Raw genomic sequence first — 25,082 nt, forward strand, 5'->3', positions numbered from 1 at the left:
AAATCCAAAACCTCTGCCAGTTTAAACCTCACTCTGCTCGGCCTTTCGGATCAGGGACGGAGATCTGACTGATTTGACATTCCTGAGGAGAGCGCAACATTATACGAGTGTCATTCCAGGGAACAACGCAAACCACGCGAAATGAGCGGAACCTAGAAGAGTCCAATGGACGTTGGCCGACGTCTCCCTTGAGGATGAGCTTTCAATGTTGAAGAAAATAAGGATCAATCCGCTGCTGCGTGCGCGCTGCTCTGCACAGCGTGTCGGATTCAAAACAAACATATCCAACTCATTCATAACCTCCTTAACCTCCACACAGCTGGCCAGGACCTTAAAGACTTCATGGTCAATATCAAAGACCTCCTTCTTCCCTGTCATCACATTTCATCTCATAACCCTCCTAAAACTACCAACGGCTGTGGCCACACCAGCCAAATTATCTTTTTTTTTTTTTTTTTAAATCAACAAGGTCTTTTTTCTTAGTAGTAGAAGTGAGAGGGAAAGGCTAGAGTTTCCAGGGCCAGGCCAACAGGAGCTGAGTGTGGGGCTGGTCCCTTTCCACAGGGAGCCCAGCAGAGCCTGACCAGCTCATTAAGGGTTTGTTTGCATGGAAGTTCAGAAAAAAAGAAAAAAAAAAAAAAAGAAAGTGCTGTTGACGAAAGCCCCATTTACAAGGCTGATTTGATCCGAGTTGGAGGGCTTCCTCCCTGCTGGCCTCCCGGCGGGCTGTGTTTTAATGTCTCAGATATAGAAACTGGGTGTTACTTCCAATGCCTAAAGCAATACCAAAATGAAAACAGCTCTACTGAGGAAACTTTGGCTATGGCCAAATAACTTTCTTTAAAAGAGTATAAATTCTGTTCTAGATATGCCTGTCGTCCACATTTAGAGGCATAAAAATAAAAATACGTGGAGTGTGTGATAGCAGCCAGAGGCGCTTGTAGGGTTTGTTGAGGTGCCTGAAGATGCTGCAGCCTCATTGATCAATTCACCCAACTATGAATGACTTCAAAACAAAGACACTGGATTATCAGCTCTATCAGCATTATTCAGGGTGGACGTGTCCGTTAGAAGCTGTGCTCGGTTTGGTGTAAAAACGCCATTTTTTTTGAACGCCATGTTACTGTTAAATCTGTAAATTGTCATTCACAACCTGGAACATCGGGGGAATAAATGTGCAAACCCTTTACATGACTCTTCCTTGCCTTGGTGATTGAGGAATTGAAACAGTACATACGAGTTAAGTTCAACTGGAACCTGCCTACAGCCATCGACTTCAGGTGGCTTTGGAGTGAAGTCTACACTTGCCACTACAACGGAGCACACTTCTCTGTACGATTCACTGTTGTGCTTACGAGTGTCATGTGGACGTCAGTGTCTACTCATATTCTCTCCACTCACCCATTGGTTCCTTGATGACCCTGTAGTAGTCCGGGGCGTCATTGGTATCCACAGGCTCCAGGAATGGCCAGGCCATTTTATGTGCCTGCAGAGGAGGGAGGTTCCCGAAAGAGGAGAGATAAAGAGAAAGACGAGACACTTTAGAAAGTCGAAGCAAATGAAGGAAAAACAAACAGCATCATGAAAATGACACTGGAAGCAGGTGGGTCAACACAGATGTTCTCCCTCCCTCCCTCTCTCTCTCACATTGTGGAAGGGAAAGAGAGGGAAGAGGCGGGATGAGGATAAGGAGAAAAGTGAGGGAAGCTTAACAAAAAAAATAAAAATGCAGAGGTCAGGCAGCTGTCCAAGTAGTGCTGTGGAGAGCTGGACACATCAGATAAGACACACGGAGCACTGTTGTTTGCTGCTCTTACACTGTGGCGGCGTGACAAGGAGCTGTGTTTGTGATGCTGCTGGTAATAAACAGACGGTGTTACTTACGCTTTACCAACAGAGGGGACAGCGTTTGTGTCTACTCAGCGACTCGGTTTGTTGAATTTACTCTACACTTGCCCAATGCTGAGTTATCAAGTGATTGAAGTTGATGTGTAGTGACAGGGGAACACAACAAATCCTATTGTTTTATTGACTCTCCTCAGAGACGGACATTCATGTCATCAGATACTTTGCAAAACCCCTACATTTCACAGAAAAGCTTCACTCAGCACAATCTGTAAAAATCAGAGCAGAATATTTGTTTTGACAGTCGATCATGTTGTTTTTGATATGGCCGACTATGGCCAGGTGGTAAACGCATCAATCGTTTCTATAGTTGTTTAATTCGTGTAAAAACGACAGCCTCACACTGATGTCAGTCAGAGTAGTGACATCAGTACTGGACAAGGAAAAGGGGCATCTTTGCCATCCCGACTGCATACAGAACTCTCGCAGGTATGTTCACCTGTAACGATCGCAGGATTCTCCTCAGACCCTCGTAGTCCTTGTCGGTGAGCGGAGTGAAGACCGTCATGGCGTCCTCTGTTGACTGACACTGTGGGCACACGTACTCGTCGATGTGGTTGGCCTCGCTCTGCAGGATTCCCACACAGCGACCGTGGTACCAGTTTTGACACCGATCGCAGCCAATGTAGAACCTGGGATGACACAAAGTAGGGACTTGAGTGTCTTGTCGGCCAGAACTGAACGGAAGAAGTCGTCAAGGCGTGGAAATGTGAAGATAACTGTCCTGTGTTTAAAAATGTGTTTTAAAAAAAATGTGGAAATGGAAAGGTACTGCTAAATTAATTTCTTTGTCTTGTGAAAGCTGGCAGAGTTTAGAGCTATTGCACTAAATTAAACATTTCATTTACAGCAGCTTTCAGTCTTAAGACTGACATTTTACACGTCATAACTACAACTGTTATTATTAATAACCGTATTATAATCATCTATACTGTTTATAAAGAGTATTATACTATGTAAAATCTATTACATTAAGATTATTATAGTATACTATATTATCAGTAGACTAAAATATCATACTATGCGTGTGTATATTAGTATGTTTATTCTTTAGTTGTCTCTTTTTCTTGGTAATTATTCTCCCTTTCTTGTTTTATGTGAACCATTTTTATTTTATACTGTACTGTACTGTACTGTATCTCCACAGCACAGTGTTTAGTCGTATTATCATATGTGCCCCGCCCCGTCTCTTTGTAGTGGACTTTTACTTTTGTTACTTCAGTTGCGACAAACACACAGACACGAGTGCTTACTGGGACTCGTCATATGGCGTCTGACAGATGCAGTACAGCTCCTCTGTGCTGCCCTCCTGGCCGCGTTTACACTCTACACAGATGTAGTCGTCCATCTTCTTGGCCTCCTTCTCCGTGATGCCTACGCAGTCGCCGTGATACCAGTTGGTGCAAAGGTCACAGCCAATGTAAAACCTTAAGAGAGAGAGAAAACAAGGTTACAAATAGCTGTTCACTCACATGGGTTTAGGAGTGTCTTTTGAGTTTTAGTACATACATAACTGTGAGTCTTATTTAATGATTTCTTTAATGAATATTAAGTGGTGTTACATATTTGAGTCCAGTCTGATTTTGTGATATTTTCTAGGATTGTCCTGTTCAATCATGTGATGCAGGCACAGACGGGAATTCCTTTTAAGCATTTTGTGTTCACTTTTCTCACCACAGCTGTAAAGTAATGTAACTTGGGTCAATTAGGTAACACACTCCAAAAGATGCTTTTGGGTTTATGAAACTGTGAACTGATTTGTTGATTTGGTGTTAGACAAAAAGGGTCACAGGAGAAAGGGAGATATCAAGGTGGTGGAAAGGTGAGATGCAGGTGTTTTTGCTATAGTATACAATTAAAAAGGGGCACTATTTATTTTTTTTTTTATTCAAATGTGTTTAACGTGGTCTCCTGTTGCTAAATGAGGTATTAAGTGTGAATATTCAAAAGGTTTATGATCATACTTGGTCTCATCATAGGGCGTCTTGCAGACGCAGTAGAGCTTTGTGTCCTTCTTGCTGTCCTTGGTACTGGTCGTCGAGATCATCTTCTTCTTCTTGGACTTCGCCGACGTTGCGGCCTCCCTCTCCTCCTCCCGTTTCCTCTTGTGTGCGGAGGTGACCGGTCCTGTGGCGAGGTGGTGTGGAGCGGCGATGCCGTGTGCGTGTGCCAGTGTGTGTTGCTGCTGGTTGTGTGCAGCCTTGGCTGCAGCCTGCGCCGCCTGTTGGGCTGCAGCCTGAGCTCGCTCTTTCTCCCTCCTCATCCGCAGCAGGTCCCGCTTTAGCTCCTCCTTAAGAGAGCAAACATCGGGACATAACAATCAGAGGGAGCATTTCCAGATGCAAATGAACGTGAATTCAAAAAGCCCATTAATATGTAGAGCTTAAATGGAGTTTCAGGTAAAATGAAGAAAAGCCTGTACACTCCAACTTCAGCTGCTACCTGTATCAAAGAGATGACTTTTTGCTTTCAGCACAAGGGACACACAAGAATGTTTGGACAGCATCCAGGATGACTTCATGATTTCTTTGTCATTGCACCATTTTAGATTTCCAAGACTGGAAAACTGGTCTAAAGGTTTTCCAGACATGTAGGAACCCTGTTCCTTATGTTTTTAAAATGTATCATTAGGATAAAATTTAAGAAGATCACATCCCCCCCTTCATTTATACCTGGGCCTCTAGCTGCAGCTCCTTGTCGAGAAGTGCTCGCTTCTTCAGGATCTCTGTCTTGAGGCTCTCTTTGTGCCGATACAGGAGCGAGGAGAGCTTGCTGGCGTTGGCCAACCTCCTTTTTGCCTCCACCACCTCCTCTTTCTTCCTCCTCTTGGCCTCCTGCCTCTCATCCTTGTCTATCCGGTCCAGGATAAACTTCATAACCTGGTTGCAGACGATCATCCTGGACGGACGCAAAAAACACAGGTGGAAAGTTGGACACTCTGTAACAGTTGTTGTGAATTGTAAAGGCTTATTGCATAGAATAATAAATAACTGCACGTTGCATTAGAAAATCATAGTTAAAAAATTGCTAAAAATCAGTCCAACTGAATCTAATTAAGACCCATCTGAAACAGGGCTTTGGAGTACTAAAGGTATTTTAAAGGACTCAAAGTCAATAATACACCTGCTGACAGAGGAGATGAATAAAAGAGCAGGGAGGTAAAGAATTACCACATATCTGAATCTTGAATTCAGAAAGCCAGTACAGTCAAAGTCACAGAGGAAGAGAGTAATCCCTCTGACACACCAGTGGGAAGGAGCAGAAGCTTAATCCAAACAATGCCTCAATGTTTCTCAAAGTTCGACCTGCGTGACAATTGGCTATTTCAAAAAATGCAATCATCTAACTTTCTGCACGAAGGAAACGTGAATGAACACTGCCTTTCTCTCAGCGCAGGTCCTTGAGGCTTTCTGGTAGTTCAGTTGAATAAGCAACTAAGTCCTGGGTTTGATTCAGAACCTCTCCTGAATCTCATCCCTATCAGGCTTGACATCTTCATCCTCCCCTGTGAAACATCAAATAAGAGTTGAAACGCAAAAAGGAGAAAAACAAACTCTACAAGTACTGCTTGAAAAAGGTTTGTGGATAAATGGTTTCAACTTTTCAAAAAAACAACAAACGGTGAAGACTTTCCGCTTGACTTGACAGACAAATCACACAAACAATCTCAGAACCGACCATGGCTACGTCCTGAAACAATAAAAGGTAGAAGCAATTGTGTCATCATTTTTCCATCCCTAGTTGCGTTACAAGGCCACGTGTCTCACAGATGTTAGAGCGGCCTTTGGCCATGCGATGTTTATTTGAGGAAGACTATCCTAAGTAGCAGGGAGTGGAGCAGAAAGTTGGGAGAGAGACGTACGGCGAGAGATGGACAGAGAGGGCGACCGTGAAGCCACGATGTCCTTTGTAAACATATGAACGGGAGGAAGCGAGAGGTCACACACCCACACTCGAGCAAATTAAAGTGCAGAGAAGGATTCAGGGTTGTGGGAAAGGTCCTATACTGTGTGATGATATATCGTAAGTCTGTCGAAAACAAAGGAAGTATCAAAGATATTAAGAATTTGAAAAATACCCTGCCTACTGCTCATATTGTCACAAATAAAAAGGAAAATAATAATATAAATTGTACTTTTGGCTTTTCTTGACATTACAAAAGAGATTCACACTCACAATTAGACGCACACTCGTGCATTGTGTCTATATGCAGTGCTTTTTTCCACACAAAGGCACAGCTTTCAAGGGAAATATAGGTTTAAGTGCTTTGCCCAAGGGTGCAGCGGCGCACACAGACAACAGGAAGTGGATGTCAGTGCAGTGACCACTTCTAGCTCCTGTGTGAGTCTGCGTATCAAACTTCAGAGTAAATCTCATCAGCATCAGTGAGCCAATAAGCATGCAGCTTGACCGCAAATCTAAAAATGCACATGACTGACTCTTTTGTGCAGGAAGTGACGACCAGAAACGGAGATCATTCCCCAACGGAGAAGAGGGTTAGGTGTGTGTGCATGTCTGTGTTGAGAAGATCATCACAGAATCAAGAGGAGAACACAAAGGTGCTCTGTGTTGGACTCCAAGATGATGAGAGTGTAATTTTTTTGTGAAAGTAAAATCTATGTCAAAATATACCTCAAGCTGAACTCCTGCCTAGAGTCTGGACTAACACATCTCCTCTAAAAGAGAAACACTCATCATTTTCATACTGGAACCTTTGAGTGACCTTTATGCACGACAGATGGCAGCACTATCAACGCGTTTGTCCATTTGTTTGTTTTTCAGGTTTCTTCCTTTCATTTTTGACATGTTTGTGTACGTTGACCGTGATCATTTATGGCTCTACGTCTACAGCACATTCACTTGCGTTCGCTAACATTCACAACTGAGGTTGAAAATCGTTCCGGGATGCCATGTACAGCGTGAATGACACGCACATACACGCACAGTGGCCGAGGTCAAATCCGGGCCAGGGTTCCCAGCGTGTAAACACGTCCACACTGCAAATGTTGGGTGAAATTACTGGATGGCAATTAAAAAAAAAAACAAGACACATAAACAAAGCTGATGTCGAGCGTTTCAAGGTAATTACTGACAGAATCTAGTTTAGGAGGAAGAGCAAGAGAATGGGACGATCTGGGAGAATGGAAAAGTCAGCAGAGAGACGGACAACAGGCAGAGCGGCTGTAGTGATGTCATAGTCTGGGGTTTAGTATTTCAGGTCTGTGTGAATGGGCACAGTGTTGACACACCGTCTGTGGACATAAACATGGGGTTGTCAGAGTCAACTGTAGGTCAAACTATAACCTCTACAGAAGACGGAAAAGAAAGCAGCGATGGGGTAAGCCTTTTTAATCTACCTCTTTTCTGTGATTTCATATAATTTACTTGGATGTAATGCAAATCACACAGAATAAAACTAAATAAAATGTTGTGGTGTTGAATCAAAGTCAGATTAGGTGAGGAGAAGATAACTTATTGACTACCATGAGGGTTAAGGGTATAGTTCACTTGACTCCAGTCACAGAGATGCGCCTTCATGTGCCGAAATTTGGTACCAGCAGATTTAACTGAGTCGGTAAAGATGTAATTCAGTAGGGAGTCTGGACCATTAAAAGCCCAAAGTTTGGTAATAATAATAATACATTTTATTTGGAGGCGCCTCTCTGGGCACTCGAGGACACCGTACAATACATAAATAAATAAAAACACTAAGAAAAAAAAATAATAAAAAAAATAAATAAATAAGAAAAGACAATGTAGATAGTTAAGTGGGGTAGGCAGTTGGAATAGGTGAGTTTTTAGACTTGTTTTGAAGAGTGTGAGAGTCCAACCTTACATCATCAGCACATGGACACAAATACACAACATCTGTTTGGAAAGCATGACCTTCCACACATAATAACCCTAAACACCCTGCTGTTATGCATATGTTTTGTTTTGCTGCTTCAACAATGTGTTGGAAGTGTGAGGGGAGAGTAGTGTAGTGAGAAAACACTCGCCCTTCCTGTCACCCACAATCCTTCAAAGAAAATATCAAAAATAACTGACTAAATGCAAAATGACTGACACACACACACACACACACAAACTGGAAACAAACCTCTGATTCTCCTCTCTCTCTGCAGGAGTCATGGTCTTCTTCTGCTTCAAGTGCTCGATCACAGCGTTTTGTTTCATCACCACCTGAAACACGCGATGCAGGGGGAACAAAGAAATGTTTAACAAAAAAGAAATAAACAGTGAACGAGTGAGTGGCTACACTTTGGCGCATTTTAAAACAAAGAGGGGCCAAAAGACTGTTGTATGTCATACAAAATACTGATCACACAGAGACAGTTAAAAAACTAAACCAAATGAACAGAGGTCGGGCCAGAACGATAAAAATAAACCCAGTCTTGGCGGAAGGTTGGACAGTGGAGGATGGCGACTGTTTATGTGCTAATGGCAGGGAGACGGAGAGCTTTGGCCCAAGAAGGATGACCTGGTGACGGTGGTTTCCTGAGGACATGCACTCACAAAACACACCTGTTTCTGGATGATGTCGCTCTGGCTGGCTGCATTGAGTGCTTGCTCTCTCTTGGCCTCTGCAGCTTGTCTCTTCTTCTGCTGTTGCTGTTCTCTGAGCTGCTGGATCCTCTGCAGTTGCTCCTGGACAGAAGCTGCCTGGATGGCCACCACGTTCCCAATCTGTGCGGGCAGCATAAGGCGAGAAAGCCATTTATATATTTTAGAGCTACTGTAGAAGCAGCAAGAATTTAGTTTGGGACGTGTCTCTTTTGAAGAAGAAAATTGAATTGGGTGGTGTTTTATTGCCAAGTAGGGATTACGGTTTGACAGATTTGCTTTGGTGCATACAACAGTATCTCACTGTGATCAAAACCCTCATGGCAACATGGCTTTATGAAAACAATTTAAGTCACCTGTCCTCCCTGAGCTGAGGTGGTCCCGGTCTGTTGTATCTGGATTGGAAGCTGCAGTTTGATGTGCTGTGGCAGAGAGCCTGCACCCTGCTGGGTCTGCAGCTGGGCCAGCACCTGCAGACACAGAAAATGTAACACGTCTGAGAAGAAAGTTGTGTCTTTTTTTACATTTATACAAAGCAGACAATTAGATCACACCTTCGGCTAGACCATGGGTCAAAGTTGTCCATGCAGAATTAAAAATAGTGATCAAGACCAGATCAGACCAGACTTGTGAAGAGATTAAATTTGTAGGTTACAGTATAATCTGGGTCTAAAAGTGTCCCAGTAAGGTCTCCCTCTGCTGGGCCTTAAGTTTTTCTTCTTCAGTGGCTGAGTTGTTTGAGTTGAGCTCAAATGGCTAACAAAGTTTTTGTTGGAATGAACTGAGGTTATGGATAAATTTCACATTAGGACCATTAACCTAATGTCCACCAAAAGTGGATTTTTAGATGCTGATAGAATGACGATAGTTTGAAGCATGAAAATCTGAGAGCAGATTAACTGCTCCCAATCAGAAATGGAAAAAATGTCAATGTTACAACATTCCAAGACGTTTTGCAAAATAAAATAAACCTAACAATATTAAAAGGACACATAAGCGAACCACGTTATAGCAATTTCTCCAAATGGCCTATTAACTTAACTACCTTGGTCGTGGTACATCTATCACGACAAAGGTGGCAGCATTTGTTTAGTGGACTGCATGTGTGTTTGCAGGAGTAGTGTTTGAATGCAACTCTAAGATCAACATGCGTCATTTCATTGGAGTCTTTAAACTGTTGCAACTCGATGGGCTTTGGTAAGTGGAAAAACTAACCAACTCAAACTAACTAAAGCAAAGCCATTTGCCTATAGTTAACTTTTAAATGAGCAAATACAATCACTGAGCCACCATTTCTGCAAAGGATGCCACTAGGCAGTAGCAAACATAGCTGTGAAGCCTCCATGCAGAGTTATGATCTGCATCTCCACATAATGGGTGAAGGCAATGCAGCCACTGGCCACTTTCAAAGGCGGTGATAGGTGGTAAAATGTCCCATCATAACCAACGAATCATCTAAAATGATTAACACTTCAACTCCTACTATTAACTGTGCCACTTTGCCAATCCTACCTGTACCTGCTGCTGTAGTCCACTCATGCTGATGAGCTGAGGCGTCTGTTGCAGCTGCAACTGAGCTGTTCCACCCTGTGTTTTCACTTGCAGTGAAGTAGGCGACTGAATGGGCATGTGGGCCTGTGTTTGAGGTGGCAGCTGGCCCTGTGGGGTGGCCGAAGTTGGGCTGCTGGTGGTGGCCAGTGAAGGCACCCCTGCCTGGACGGGTGCCGCTGCCTGTTGGGCAGGCTGGGCTGGGGTTTTGGTGGAGGCGCAGTTGGGCTGACCGGGAACTGTGGTGGCTGTGGAGACAACAAGAGAATGATCAGAGGATTTCAGGTGAGCACGATAGTGTATGTTTTGAACTCACTCTGGAAGACAAACGCATTGAGTTTAAATGTGCTCTAAAGGTTATTCTATGGCCAGAGAGCAGCAAAGGGGAAGGCTCTATCAAATTCAGACAAAATCCTAGGCACCCGATAGAGTAGGCAATCAGTTTGGTAGAGCAGGAGCGAAAAAAGGATGTTTTTGCTATACCTGTGCTTGATGTGGGTGTGGCGGCTGAGGCCAAGGGGGTGAAGAGGAAGCGTTGCACTTGGCCATTGGGCAATGATGCCTGCATGAGCTGCTGCCCAGGTCCTGGGATGACTGTGACTCCAGGGGGTATGATCTGCAGCTGGCCAGTGGTCTGGCCCTGACCCTGAACCATCACCGTCAGAGCCTGTTGGGTACCACCGACACCAGCCTGTCGTTCTGCACCTGATCCAGCCTGCTGCTTCTAAGGGAGGCAGGGCAGAGAGCATCATGTGTTAGTAGTTGGAGAGTGCTGTGTGAATCCAGAAGAAGTGTTTTTAAACTTCATTGTTAGTGCTCAAAAACAACACCAAGGTACTGTGGACAACGTGTGTCTGGAGCAGAATAATATGGATATATAGCCTTTGTATCTCCGTCACCAACCTGTGTGAGCTGTGTGAGTTGTGCCAGTGTTAGTTTAACCTGGCCTTGCCCTTGTGCCCGTGGGGTCCCGGGTGGGGTCTGGCCAGCTGCCTGCCCCGCAGTGGTGGGGCTGGCCACCCCCTGGCCAGTGACGGTGGCCACGGGGCTGGCACCAGATATTGCAGTGGAAACAGCTTGACCTCGAATGATTTGCGTCACTACTTGCTGTCCACCCTGACCTGGAAAAGAGGTGTGGTAACTTTGATACAGTGGCAATAAAAACAAGAGCCAAACCCGTTTCCAGTGTTCTCTCATCATTTAAAGGTGAGCCGAGCTTTGTTTAAATACCTTGTTGGACCACGAGAGGCGTCCGAAGTATCGTCTTCCCCAGGGGCCCCGTCTGTTGGAGCGGGGTTCGGATCACTGTCATTCCCGGACGTATCGTACTACCTGTTGTCAGAACCTAGAGGGACATTTTCATCAAGACGTTAGTAGAAGTACTTTAAAGACAGCAAGTTTTCTGTAAACGGAAGATTTAAAAAAATGCACCCTAAAAAAGGCAACAGTCGAAAATACAGTGAGTTCAAAACAAAGACAGATGCAATACAGATGACATGGAGCATAAAAATAAAATAATCACTTTATTGATATTTTACAGCAGAACAACAGCATACATACCTGTTGCTGGGAGCCTGGAGTGTTGGGCCTGATGTTGAGTGTGGTGGTGCGTGGCTGGAATGTGGTGTAGGTCTGGGCGCCACCCGCTGTGCTGGACGGGATGATGCCCAACACTTTCTGCTGAACCACACCTGCAGAGAGAAGAGGAGTGGAAAAACACCAGAATGAACAAATAAGAAGAAGAGAGAAGAAAGAAAGATGCACTAGGCGGCGTGTGATGAAGACAATAATCGTCATGTTTTGACACAAAAAGGTGTGAAGAAATATGTGGTTTAAAGCAAGAGTTTAACACAAATTTGGAGACTGTATAGTTTTAAATTTGAAAGAAACAGACAGGGTTTAATAACAATACAGTGATGTGTCCCTGTAGGTTTTATACTTTATACTATTTGTCAAAATTCTTGCTATTTATCATCAGGCAACACATTTTCAAAATGCTCAAACATACAATTACTGTGCACATGTTACAAGTGAGCAGTTGTACAGAAGTCTTAGAACGACTCAATACATTATTTGTGGGATTCTCTCCTGGTTAGACGGCCAGGCTTTGATCACAGCAGTGGCAAATATTAGTTGAACAGGTAAACACAATCTTCAAAAGGCTCCCTGAGAGCTTAGTTGGGTTTCCCCCAACACATCTGAACCCCTCTCATAATTTATGCATGAATTCAGCGCCCCCTTTCAAAAGCTTAATCTGACAAAGGGGGCGTTTCATATTTGAACACCAGGCTCCATGCCTTCGTGAGCTCACGTGAAGCCGATGGAAGAAATGGAAACTAGGAGAGTGTTTCTCTTTCTCCTCTGCTGCCTTGTTGCTGCAGTTTATTTCGACCGCAACCGAGCAGGTAAACCTATACATCAAGGGGTTCCCTCTTCAAACAGGGACATAAAGCCCGGTCATAAGACCTTGGGAGAAGTTGCTTTGGTCACACACACACATCAAACACTTGTTTCTATGAACTGGCTTGTTTGGAGAGGTTGGAGAGTTGGGACTCTCTGGAAAAAAAGAAAAATGGAATCCCACTATAGAGGGCTACCTGTCTGAGACGCAGACCTCAGGGTAAACTTGTTTTCCTCCCTAACTTCCTTTAGCCCGTCCAAAACAAACAGGGTGCCACACAGTCATGCTGGATAAATACACATCCATTAAACGGCAACACTCCACCTGAACTTAAGTTTCTCCTTCATGGTAACTTCAAAAGGTAAGAAAAGTCATGTCCTTGGAGAATATCATTCTCTTTATCTGCTGATTGCGTGTATGTATTAAACACTACATTTGCTGTACTGAGATACTGCTTGAAAAATAGACTTTCTTCAGATGTTTCACTCTCCAACTTTTTCCAGTTTGTTTGGCAGAGAGCGGGAAAACTGAGAGTTATTGCTACGTCCATTAAAAGCATTTGAATTTGTACAAATTGAATTTGCAAAATTAGGAGAGAAAAATATGGACACAGCAGCACTTTAAATGCCAAGGTTAACATTTCCTATTCTTTGTTTTTGTGGACATTTTCTTGCATCCATTAGTAATATTTTGTTGTTCAAGGTTCATTGTATTTAGTCAAGAAACATGGATTTTATATTTTTTGTTACGGTGATAAATATTTCTGATTGATCCAGCACCCTTCTAAATGTTTTTACATGTTGGATGTATGTGTCATTTTTCAATTTCTCACACACACACGAGTGCTGTCACCAGAGACAATTCAGACCTCCCCTAAAGGTCTGAATTCCCTGAAGTCTTTATGTGGTAACTTGACAGGACCAAAGACAGATGGACGAAGATGGACAAAGAGGGACGAACCATCTCCTCATCTGCCGGCGTCAATATTGGCATTTTGAAAAAGTTGAAAAGCACCTTACTTAAGATAGCCTGACTCTGAATCTGCTGTCTGGATATAGAACCTCAGACTACACAAGCCTTACCATCCCCAAATACCATCCAACCAAAATAACAGTTTTATATTAGCTTACCAGGCCGACAAGACACAACCAGACACGATGTGCCACGCCAAACTAAGCCGCTGACTCATGAGGTTGGCACATAATGGGCCCCATAACGGGGATGGTGCAGAGCCTGTTGCTGCCACATTAGCACAAAACAGTGAAGGACTGGCCGTGTCTCAAGTTTTGGAACAAAAGGATCACTCGAAGCACAAGTTCAGTATGAACACTGGAAATTACTAAGCTCGGCTTTGCATTTGTAGCCTCTCTGCTGCTGTATTGGCTGTACATTTCTACATTACATTAATATAAATACAAAAAATACATTAAAAAGGCCTTTAATGCCATTTGTCTGTATCCATCCCATGATGACATTTTTAGTTTCACCAGTTGCCACCTGTGCGACTGATTCGAAGAACGTGTATTTAGTCGTGTGATAAATGAAGGCCAGCATCAGAAACACGTAATTCCTTTAGTTCTTGTTAGATGTGATGTTTTGAAAACGATCCGCTTTCTTCTGTACTTGGCTAGAAGGTCATCAAGGAAAGAGGAATGTCTAATTGGTGTCTAATTTGTAGATTTCAAAATATTTGTGCCTGTGGTGGCTGGCACCAACATTTAAAAAAAGAAAAAAGTAGAGAGAGGTCCAGTCCATCAACACCAGACGCGGGGTTGGCTCAGGAAACTGCTTACACAATAACATGCAATCAATAAGCCGGATCTAATTTAGCTCCTTTGACACATTTGAGAGGGCTCAGCTGTGGGTCTGAGGTGAAGGAGCAAACACACAAATGCAACTTGAAACGGTGGTGATGGAAATAAATGTCTGCACTAAATAACTGAAACATGTTTGCCGTATTTGCCTCAAAAGGTGTAACTCATTAAAACGATCTTACCTCCTTGCGAAGCTGGCATGTTGACTGTGACGATCTTGCTGTTGGCGGGCAGTGGCAGTTTGGCGGTCACTACTTTTCCACCCACTGATGTTCCTGTAATCTGGAAGGTGTGCCCACCCGACGTAGCCACAGTGGTCTCGGTGCCTGCACCTAATGAAGCAAACATTGAAAGAGTGAAACACTAACGCCACAATGAAACATCACTACTGAACTGAACTACGGCAACTATTGATTTTTATCAATAGTAAAATTGAATTTAGAAATTCAGACTCAAACTCAAGTTTAAAGCGCATCTGACTGTATATGAAGTAATTATCACATGGTAACGCAGAGGGCAATGTGAACACCAAGCTGCTTCATTACACTCTCAAATGTAACAGATAAAAAAACTCAAGTCACCACAAAAAAGGAAAAAAAATAAAAATCAACAGAATCCCTGAATGTTAAATATCGAAAGTTGTGCTCCTCCATAACATATTGTACCTTGTGTGCTTTGACCCTGCTTGACCCAAGTGGCAAACGACTGCTGGAAGTTCTTGTTCTGCTGGAATGTGACGGGGGTGCCCATCTTAGTGGACAGTACCACCTTGGTGTTGGGCGTGCCTTGGCCTGAAATTGTCCCAACAATGACTTTGGGTGTGGTGGAAGATGCAACGGGAGTCCCCGTTGGCGTGGCTGTGCCTGAGCCTGGTTTCTGCTCCAGACGTTTCTGAAAACGGTCAATAAGACGGTCAGTTGTTTAATTTATGAACCGATAATAACAAAAATTAAGTCGTTGAAAGTGCTCGAAAAGGCGGACGAAAATCCCGGAGAAAGCATTATCATCACTGATTACTCTCACAATCTTGACATTGGAAAGATTTTAAAGAGGCCTCCATAAATACTCTTTATGAAAATGAATACATGACTTTGAAGAAATTAAATCAGTAATGAAAGGATAAGTGGATTAAACCACACTTACCTTTGCCTGCTCTGCTGCCTGAGCTTTCTCCTTCTCCACCCTTTAAAAGTAAAACGAACACACAGAACACTTGCCAATTAGAACCAATAATAAAAGCATAAATTAAGCTAATGCTTATATCGGTTTTGAGCATCATTTGTATTTAACACATCACAAGGAAAAGGCTTCAAAACATTCTGCAAATGTGTCAAGCCACCACAAAACTATCTAAGATGACCCATCTGTGGTTCCCTTGCCAGTTTTTGGTAAATGCCTGCCGTAAACATAAAGACGTTGCCTTCTAACATGTTTATGATTCGTTAAGACGAGTCACACGGCCGACACAATAAAGGATTATGCAGTTTGACCTTTCTGAGAAGGCTCTGATCTCCCAAAGGTCCAGCTCCTCCTCAGCCACCCACGTCTCTATCACCACTGGGCCCGTCTGCTTGGCAGGCTCAGGCTTCTTCGGTCGCAAGGCACTGGAGCGCAACCCCTTCCTCTGAGGCGTGTGGGTTTCTAGGACGGCGGACAGAAGACTGAATTAAAGACTGTTTGAATATTTGATTTGGTGCGTTAGGCAGAAGAAAATACACATTGTGTTACCATCTTCAACAACATTTAAAGAAAAGCGCAACGCAACTGAGTGATTGACACAAAAAAAGAAGAGACTTTTTATGTAACTTTTTGAGTGTCTCTTTCTCAGTGGGTCTCTTTTCAGTTTCAGGAGTGGAATTAAAACTCACCTTTCGGGGTCTCTGGCACTCCAAGCGGACAAATGATTTTGCGAATGCAGTACTCCGAGCGAATGCCATAGGGTCCCACGTCCCGGCGCTTGATGATCTCCGTGGTGGTGATTTCAGTGTCTGATGTCTCTGTAGCAATGAGTGGGGATAGGGCTGGGTTGGTATGGTGATGAGGAGGAAAGCCCGAGAAGATGGAGGAAATACACTCCAACTATTTCACACAGTGACACGCGCGGCTGTCATTTTTGCAGACAGACAGTTTCTTTGGGCAAACAAAGGGATGAGGAGAACCCGAGCAAAACACAGCTTTATCCTCGGCGACACACAAACTTAAACATAGTGGTCGATTATTATGGGTGAGAAGAAAGGGGTTCTAACCTGTACGGGTGGTGCCGACGGCAGCAGACGGTTTGACGGCCATGTCGTCCCATCTCAGACAGGCCCACAGGAGCCTCAGCATCAGACTCACACCGGCCAGAGACTTAACAGTCTGCAGGCGATATCTGGAACACAAGCCCGATGTCAAAATAGTAGATGCTTATAGTTTCACGTCAACAGCTGAGCAGCAACTTTGCTCATATACACCTGATGATTCACTGCATATAACTAGAATTACTACCTCATGGTTGTAGGCTTCCATCAATAAGACGATGATGACATTTTTAGAAGTATAAGGAACATATAGTCACAATCTCCCCTTCATGTGACAATCACTGACTTTTTGGTCAAGATTGATTTTATTGTAAAATATAAATACATAAGTTTCAAGCTCAGTTAAGATTTAAAGCCAATGTGAATACGAGGGTCACCCCTTATTTCTTTCTAAATTTATTTTAACATAAAATGTCATCACTTCCACCAAACAGTCGTCCTAAATTGTGCAATATTTCTTATGCAATGGAAGCTTCAAGTCAACGTTTTGGCCAAGTTTAAGAGACTCCTTTGGACATCTGGACATATAAATGCACAGAGGGATAACCGGTAAACATCATGCCTCTACAAATGGCTATTGCCAACATGGAGGCCTAAATACAGCTATACTGAAATGAACTCCTGGAAAATGGGAACATGTGTCGTGTACATTGTGCTGAAAACTGGAAAGTTGGGAGAAAAAAAAAAAGGCTGTTCTAAGGCTGCAGGGTGAATGAAGAGATGCTGGCCGTCCCCACTGCCCGGTGTCATGCAGTTCATTGGAGCAGAAACACTGACCAGCCAATTACTTGGCATCATGGAACACGAAGAGGCAGAGTTAAGTTGTTTGTATCCAACTAATGACAACTTCCATGAGGGCAGCAGAAGAACTGAACACAATCGTTGATAAATCATTTCAAAATAATAATTTGGTTGAAGAATTTGGTATATTAAAACTGTTAAGACAACACTTTTGGGGGCGCTGGATTGCTGAGTTGGTAGAGCTAGCACCCCACGATGTTTGATTCAATTCCCCAGTCACTTGCCACATACTTTCCCCCCTCTCACCCCCTTTCACACTATACTGTCCATCAATAAAGACAACATTAAGGAGAACAAACCAAATTTTAAAGTTTGTCTATATTTCATTTGGTCCTTTTCAATTTCATAAACATCGCGGTTTTAACAAACTGTTCTGGGCGTAGACTTGGATGACAGTATCATCCATCAACAGGCTAAATTCCTTAAGTTTTATCTAAAAGGAAATATTCCATCTGTGCATCATTATGGCCAGGGATTTCAAAGTGTATTGAGCGTCTACAAATACATAATTACTGCGAGGCTGCTGCTTGTATTGTACAGGGTTTGGTAGATATTCCTTTTCCCATGTGTAACCACAGGTGGAAAAAAAAACATCCCAGGATTGCAGGGATGGGTCACTGCACAAAGTGAACATCCTGACACATCCCGACACTTGTCCGACCGCTGGATGATTCATGTCTGCTTCTGGAACGTCTGAGGTCCGGTCAAAATAACCAGAGGTCCCTTTGTGACACCCGACTCAGAGCCACAACATCACTCAGAGCCAAGGCGACGGATATAAGTCAGCGAGAGAGAAGACAAACGGACAAATCCACAGGACATGGAGCCCTGACAAAGATTAATTATGCAGAGAAAAAGTATTGTCTTTAACTTTCTGTATTGTCTTTCATTTTTGTTATTATTTTAAAAACATGTGAAATCATGCACACGGTGTCAAACACTTGTTTCCGTAATTGGTTTGAGAAAATATTCACAAATTGGTTTATGTTTATGAAAATCACTCTTATGTTTAGATTTAAAGAATCTGGATGTGACTTTGCCTCTACAGCAACTTTTATTTGCATCACTACAAAAGTTTATATGTTCAAAAACGTTCCCATTTTCTGTCCGGTGTTTGTCCCCCAGACCTGAAGTGATGAGTGCAAGCTATAACAACAACTACAGCCACTGATTTTGAACAAGATGCTAGTCTTCAGACCCTCCCAAGTCCCACTGATCATTGACATTTGTGGCCTCACTGAGCAGATCAATTGAGTTCAACTTGAGTTCAAGCACTGAAGAGGGACTTTCAAGGTTCATACACACATTTCAAAATTCATTTTCACACTTTTTCCTCCCCGGAAAAGTACATATTTATACAGCATATATTCAAAATGAATATTTAACTTTTTAAGAAATCACATTTAATACATGGTGTTGTGCTTTAACTAAAATTGTGTTTCATAATAGCAGGAGAAGAAACTACAGGAAAACACAGATGTTTTAAAATGTGTCAGCTGTCTGTAAGGAGACTCAAAGGTGGAGCAGTTTCCATTTGACAACTTATTTTCATTTGTCCATCTTATAAGTGAACTACATTCAAAAATTTCAAGCACCTGCGTGCACCTTGGACTTTTAACTGGGGAACATATGGACATCAACAAACATCAACTTTTGATTGTGATTTGGGTCAATAGCTTTAAACGTGAGTGAGCTTACCTCCAAGTGATTCCAAACGTGGGCCTGGGTGACGGATACGGCCAGATATCCTGAGCCGGCTTGGCATTGTAGCTAAACACAGCGACCTCCCGGAATCCGCCTCTCCTCGCCAGCACCTTCAAGTCATCGTGTTGCAGCACAAAAATACTCTTGCGGCTGCTCTTGGTGACAAACTTGCAGTAAGAAGGCAGAGCCGTGTCCGAGCGCGTCTTCTTAGTGCGGGAGAACTTGAGGAGGTGCACACGTCCCTTTGTCGTCAGAACGTCTTCTTGGTGGACGGCGACAGATGTCACCGACGTTTTGCCGTTGGTGTCGGTCGACGACTTACTGACAGAGGCAAAGAGCGTTCTCTGTTCTTGTGTCGCTGTTTCGCTCTGGCTGTCTTCAGACTGTCCATCGAGCTCAGAGGAACAGAGTTTGGTCACAGTTGTTTTGGTCATGGTTGTAAGAGTCGACACTGCGCTACTTTCCTTCGATACTACTTCTTCACATGCGTTAGATGTGGCGTTAGCTGTCCTTGTCTGTGAGGAAACGACGGTTGTTGTGGTGGTATTAGAGGTTGTGGTTACCTGGGTGATGATGGTCTTTAATGGCTGGGTCGTTCCACTGTTACTATTCTCTTCTGCGAATTCATCGCTCAGACTGGAATCCTCTGCTGAAGGTATGGGAGAGGGAGCCATTCTGATGATTTTGACCCCAGAGCTGGATTTGGTTTCTGTAGATGGACATAGTGACGTGTTGTTGTGCTGTTGAGTGCTCTGAGTTTTTGATCCAAGTGCATCTAAGTTCGTTTCCAGTCTGGTTATCTTCAGAGGAGGTTTGTAATCCTGTTCTGAGATCATTTTATTTTCCACATCTACCTGTGAAATTAGACTTGGATCTTTAATCCCGGTCTCTGTACTGCCGTGCACAGGTGCATAATCTCCATTCACCAGAAGCTTTTGCTGTGTGCTGTCCTTAAATGACACAACTTGTCCTTTTTCTTCAATTTTAACAGTGCTGTTCACCTTGGGCTGGGGACTGTTGGTGAGCACACCATTATTTGTGCTCGTGACAGAGTTACTCAACATGCTTTCACTCACAAAGCCATCATTACCATTAACCTGAGGGAGAGGAGAAACCGGCTTCGGCGTGCATACACTTTTGGATTTATGTTGTCCAATTTCATGCACATTTTCTTGGTTCTCCTCTGGCCCCATGCCATTTTCCTCAGTGCATATATGTCCAGAGATTAATGTTTCTGGGCTTTGCGGAACAGGTTTAGAGGGAGATGTGTGTTCACTACTTTTTTGGTCAGGTACAATTGTCGATGTCCTTAAAGGATCCAATTTCAAATTGGGAGCCGCAGACCCTGAATTTTCAACAAGTGCAGCAGTGGTAACATCTGATGATCCACTGGCTGCTTGTTGCTCTACAGAGCCGTGAGTGCTCTGTGCCGTTTCTTCTACTTTAGGCAGTTTGAAAGCTTCTTGCCCTGAAACATCCGAGTTAGTTTCTCTTGGCCCTGTAGTCCTTTCTACAATGTTTGTCTCCAGTTGCTGGGGCAGGGGGGTAGGCGGATTTTGTGGTGAAGTTGAATCTCCCCCTGTACCTGCACTGCAAATGTCTTTGGGGGTGGAATTTAAACCAGAAGGAGGAGGCGGCGTGACAATATCCTCTGTAGTTTTAGCGAGTTCTGTGGGACTGTCCCCTTTTACTTCACTGGGACCTTGAATTTGTGTTGTGGAATTCTCCTCCACTTTCACTGCACTGCCCAGTGCAAGGTGAGTTGGAGCAAGAGTTTGGGGCTTAAGTGGTGACCGTGGCCGGACTGGAGTGCTCAGAGCAGGGGTTAAAGTGGGTGAAGCAGTCGTTGAAGTCTTGGGTTTGGAGGAGCACAACTGCGGCCTCTGCTTCTCTTCAATAACGTGCTGCTTCACTCTGCGATCCAGCAGGCCGTCCAGTTTGGAGGACTTTACCTTCTTATAGGGGATGCGGGTGAGGAAACCGTTGCTGACATCCACTACATCGTAGTTGAAGGGTCGTTCAGCTCCTGTGGGGTCCAACTTGATGGAAGCCTTATCCTCCTGAACACTGGACCCTGGAGATGAAATTCATTTATTTAGATTTCAAATTTGTTTGCATAAAAAGAAAAGACTTCTTAGACAATTTGAGCAGATATACTTGAAATGCTTCTGCAACATGAAAGCAACTACATTTGTAACTTCATTTAAATTTAAAATGAAGCACCACTCACACTGCACATGCAACTGAACACTGTGCCATTAGCCTCTAAACCACACTATGTCATACCTTGTGTTTCATCCACTTGTGATTCACTCAGGTCCATCTCCGTCTTTACAGGTGATTCATCCACAGGCAATTGCTCCAACTTTTCTTTGTCAGACAACTCTTCTTTCTTCTCAACTTCCATCCCCTCGTCAGATTCAACAGACATCAGGCGTTCTGTTGCCGGGCTGGAGAGGCTACATAGGCCTTGATCTTTTGCTTCACTGGTTAAAGCAGCAGGTTCCTGAGCTTCTGGTGCGGCTACACTGGGTCGTCGGCTTAAATCCAGCAGGGTACACTTCTTGCCAAGTTTCGCATCTTTGGAAAATGAAACAAGAGAGAATTTATTTAATTTTTCACTTTTAACACATGAATAAATAAATGATCTTGTGGCCTCCGTAACGAAAAACATTTGAGATGACGGAGCAGTTTAAGAGTGTTTTACATGAAGTCAAAGGTGAATGAATAATAAAGAAAACAAACTGTGAAAGTGATCCATCTGTGAAATCTTTGATGGATGTTACAATGCACAGCTCAATGACATCCACAGAGATATCAGAAGAAAGACTTAATTTATTGAAGGCCAACCAAAACACAATGATATCATACTTGAGATTACCAAGCGAGAGGCTAATTCCCCTCAAAGAGTCAAAGAGACTGAAATTGAAAATATAAAAAAACCACATTTTAAGCCCCAATGTTTCCCATTCCAGACCTTCCAGTTCTTTGCGGTAGTTGGCATTGGTGTTGCCGGGAAGCCTGGGGACGAACCGCTGCACATAAGTCTTACTGATCCAACTCCAGCCCCCATAGCCCGTAACACGATACTCCTCTCCTTTCTGCTTCCACACCTTCACATTAGACAAGAGAGGGGACGCGCAATGAGAAAACAAGGATCAAGAAATGACAAGGTTCAAATGGGAAAAGGTGAATTGGTAGAGACATAAGACGAAGTGGGGGAAAGAGAGAGTGGAGGCACAAAAAAACAGCTTAAAGTTTAGCGGTAATTGCAGCGGGAAATGACTCACAGCACAGAACCCTTGATGGTCACTCACGCACATACGCACAACACACACCGTAGTGTTTCTCACTGCAGTGACTCAACTTTCCAAGCATTAAACATCTCGTCTTTCAATTGCAGCTATCCTGCATAGACAAGTGTTATTTGCCCCTTAGAATGATGCAATTTACCATACATTTCAAGAGTGGATTATCTGTCTTTTGTCAAAGCAGAACATTTATGTCTCTTTCCTGGTCTGGATCAACTGAAGAATACAATTTACTGACTTACCTGGTGTTTAATTGGGAAGGTGTACTTGACCCAGGTGGCCTGTTGCATCGTCTCTTCATCCTCCAGCTTCTTCTCCCTTTTTTTGACTTTCTCCTTCTCTTCACGCTCCATGGATGTCATACGATTTAACCTGAAAACATTAACGTTTGAAAAAAAAAATACTGAAAATAAATTGACAAAGACTCTTTCGACTACAGATTTACTACTAGTCATTTTGAAGAACCTGAAATTAATGGAATGGAATACATTATAGAATAGGATTAAGAGCCAAGCAAATGTGATATTTAATTGCAATTTATGACTGAAGCATTAATAGTACAAACACACATGGCCCAGGAAAAAGACCTTGGTGAACACCGGGCCTGTGCTTGTACCAGGACTGCGTTTATTTGTATTATACAATTGTCACTTAACATAAACCTTTTCCTATATTCTCCACCACCACTTTACAAAATTCACTTTGAAAAATACATTGCAGTGAGCATAAAGTGCTGATTAAAGATGAGAAGATGGTAGTTGGTCTTGGATCAGTTCCAACATATACATATATATATATATATATATATATATATATATACACACACTTGTCCTGAAGCTCTCTCTCTCTCTCTCTCGCTCTCTTACTTTGATGCTCTCAGCTCGGTCCCACGCATAAACAAACTCTCGAGCCTGACGTGAGATCTCGGACAATGACTTCTTTAAAGGGTTGTTGTGATGTTGCAGCAGTAGAAGAGGCAGAGGTGGGTGGTACTGGTGGTGGACTTGAAGTCTAAATATTATGCCTCACAGCTACGGTGGGCCTTTTGATTTGATCTGCTCATAATCACCACCGTCTGCTAAATGCACCACACATCCCCACATGTGTGATGCACGGAATCCTTGTTTGAGCTTTAGCGATTTAATGTATTTGAATGAGCTACATTTACTGAATTTGTGAATGAGCCTCGTGACTATTATTCTGTTCAAATCATCTATCATGGAGTAAAAAAAAAACCCCACAGATTTATGAAAATGTTCTATGCATTATAGAAAAACATGTAAAGCAAATACAGTGTGTACCTTGTATGGCCAAGCGAGTCCTTCCAGACAGGCAGCATAGCCACAGGTTTAATGGCACATTCCAGGATGGCCAGAGCCAACGCAAACTCTCTGGCCTTGCTGCACATCTGCACCGCTTTGATCCAATTTGTCCTAAGATGCAAAGGAAAAAAGACATTAAAATCAGTTATACTCGAACTGTCACATTTAGTCCAAGCTGTAGTTTATTTTGGTACGAATGTAACCGTCTTGGCATTGGTTTCCTTTCCTTTCTACGCATTTATACTGTCACAGAGGCATCCAAATTTTAAAAACCAAACAGATTACATGCACGGACACATACAACTTGAATAGCTTCCATCATACATCCTAGTCACAAACTCTGTTCTTTACCTGTGTGAGGCCCAGTTAGGGTGCATGAATGGTGCTGGAACATTGTTCTCCAATTGGACAATGGTGAATCTCAGTGTGGAGACGGTCAGAACCTTGGAGCCATGAATTGACCCATTCCACTTAAATTCTCCTGCAGGTGTCATGCAGAACTTGTGCGAGAGATGCCGCCTCTTGTCATGGTCCTGATGAAACAGAGATTGATATTTATTACATTTATTCATTTAATTTGCTTTTAGTGGAGGTAGGAGTAGCAACTGAGCTAAGGACAGAAAAACATAATGTTCACGTCTCATTTGATATCTGTCAAATTCTGCTGCGCATGGGGACTGAGGTGTAACCCATCCGCTGGGCTAACATAGACAGGAATTCCCACTTATGGGCACGATATAGTCTTCAATCCATCCGCATTACAAACCTGGAAAGTTCTACTAACCACTGAACTGCATTATTACAATTACTTTTTTCTAAATGAAAATGGTAATACAACCACTTGTTACCTCTCTGTGCTGGTGCTTGTTGAGGGCCAGGGCATTGGAGCTGTACTGGTTATGATAGACTCGGAACTTGCCCTCCTGGCCAAGCTTGAAGTATTGACTGAGGGTCCCCTTCATCACCACGTCTTTGCTGCTACGCGTGCTGATGCGAGTGATGTCCCCCTGTGCATTTACAACAAGTACCTAAGGAAGTGAGAAAGTGCGATCAGGACCCATTTCCACATGCTTGCTCCGACATCGTGACACTGATGTTACAACCTTAAAAGTGGCTATAATTATCTTAGTCTAATGTGATCGCTTGTTTCCATGTTGTCCCTCTGTGTGATGAGTAACAGTAGTTATAACTGATGTGTGGGTGTCAGAAGATAGTTATATTCATCATGCTTCCATTAGGCCTTTACCTAAATGCAAAAATTGACCTAGCCTATACACATGTGCAAACATACACTCATTGATCACTTTATTATTAGGTACACAATTTTTCCCTGTTCGAAAATATCTAATCAGCCAATCACATGGCAGCAACTTCAGGCATGTACACATGGGCAAAACAACCTGAATTTCAAA

The 25,082-nt window shown here is 43.2% G+C and overlaps 1 protein-coding gene across 6 annotated transcripts in view; it reads right to left on the minus strand.

Moving 5' to 3' along the window:
* The window catches only part of LOC131466376 (nucleosome-remodeling factor subunit BPTF-like), a 41,981-nt gene that overhangs the window by 5,546 nt on the left and 11,353 nt on the right, over positions 1-25,082 (minus strand). For 4 of the 6 annotated variants that reach the window (XM_058639559.1, XM_058639558.1, XM_058639563.1 and 1 more), the window contains exons 8-33: positions 24,519-24,698; positions 24,022-24,203; positions 23,650-23,781; positions 22,591-22,720; positions 22,015-22,150; positions 21,324-21,617; positions 19,032-21,111; positions 16,479-16,603; positions 16,101-16,253; positions 15,723-15,873; positions 15,376-15,415; positions 14,898-15,123; positions 14,415-14,564; positions 11,578-11,708; positions 11,248-11,362; positions 10,921-11,138; positions 10,501-10,741; positions 9,982-10,265; positions 8,826-8,939; positions 8,431-8,592; positions 8,006-8,088; positions 4,578-4,803; positions 3,870-4,195; positions 3,159-3,332; positions 2,345-2,537; positions 1,402-1,486 (exon numbers count right to left, since the gene is read on the minus strand). In XM_058639559.1, the coding sequence (XP_058495542.1) occupies positions 1,402-1,486; positions 2,345-2,537; positions 3,159-3,332; positions 3,870-4,195; positions 4,578-4,803; positions 8,006-8,088; positions 8,431-8,592; positions 8,826-8,939; positions 9,982-10,265; positions 10,501-10,741; positions 10,921-11,138; positions 11,248-11,362; positions 11,578-11,708; positions 14,415-14,564; positions 14,898-15,123; positions 15,376-15,415; positions 15,723-15,873; positions 16,101-16,253; positions 16,479-16,603; positions 19,032-21,111; positions 21,324-21,617; positions 22,015-22,150; positions 22,591-22,720; positions 23,650-23,781; positions 24,022-24,203; positions 24,519-24,698 (6,331 nt within the window). The remainder of the gene's footprint in view (positions 1-1,401; positions 1,487-2,344; positions 2,538-3,158; positions 3,333-3,869; positions 4,196-4,577; positions 4,804-8,005; positions 8,089-8,430; positions 8,593-8,825; positions 8,940-9,981; positions 10,266-10,500; positions 10,742-10,920; positions 11,139-11,247; positions 11,363-11,577; positions 11,709-14,414; positions 14,565-14,897; positions 15,124-15,375; positions 15,416-15,722; positions 15,874-16,100; positions 16,254-16,478; positions 16,604-19,031; positions 21,112-21,323; positions 21,618-22,014; positions 22,151-22,590; positions 22,721-23,649; positions 23,782-24,021; positions 24,204-24,518; positions 24,699-25,082) is intronic. The other 2 variants (XM_058639560.1, XM_058639561.1) reach the window with 2 other exon arrangements.

The sequence above is a fragment of the Solea solea genome, chromosome 10 (genome assembly GCF_958295425.1).
Source record: "Solea solea chromosome 10, fSolSol10.1, whole genome shotgun sequence".
NCBI classification, from domain to species: Eukaryota; Metazoa; Chordata; class Actinopteri; order Pleuronectiformes; family Soleidae; genus Solea; species Solea solea.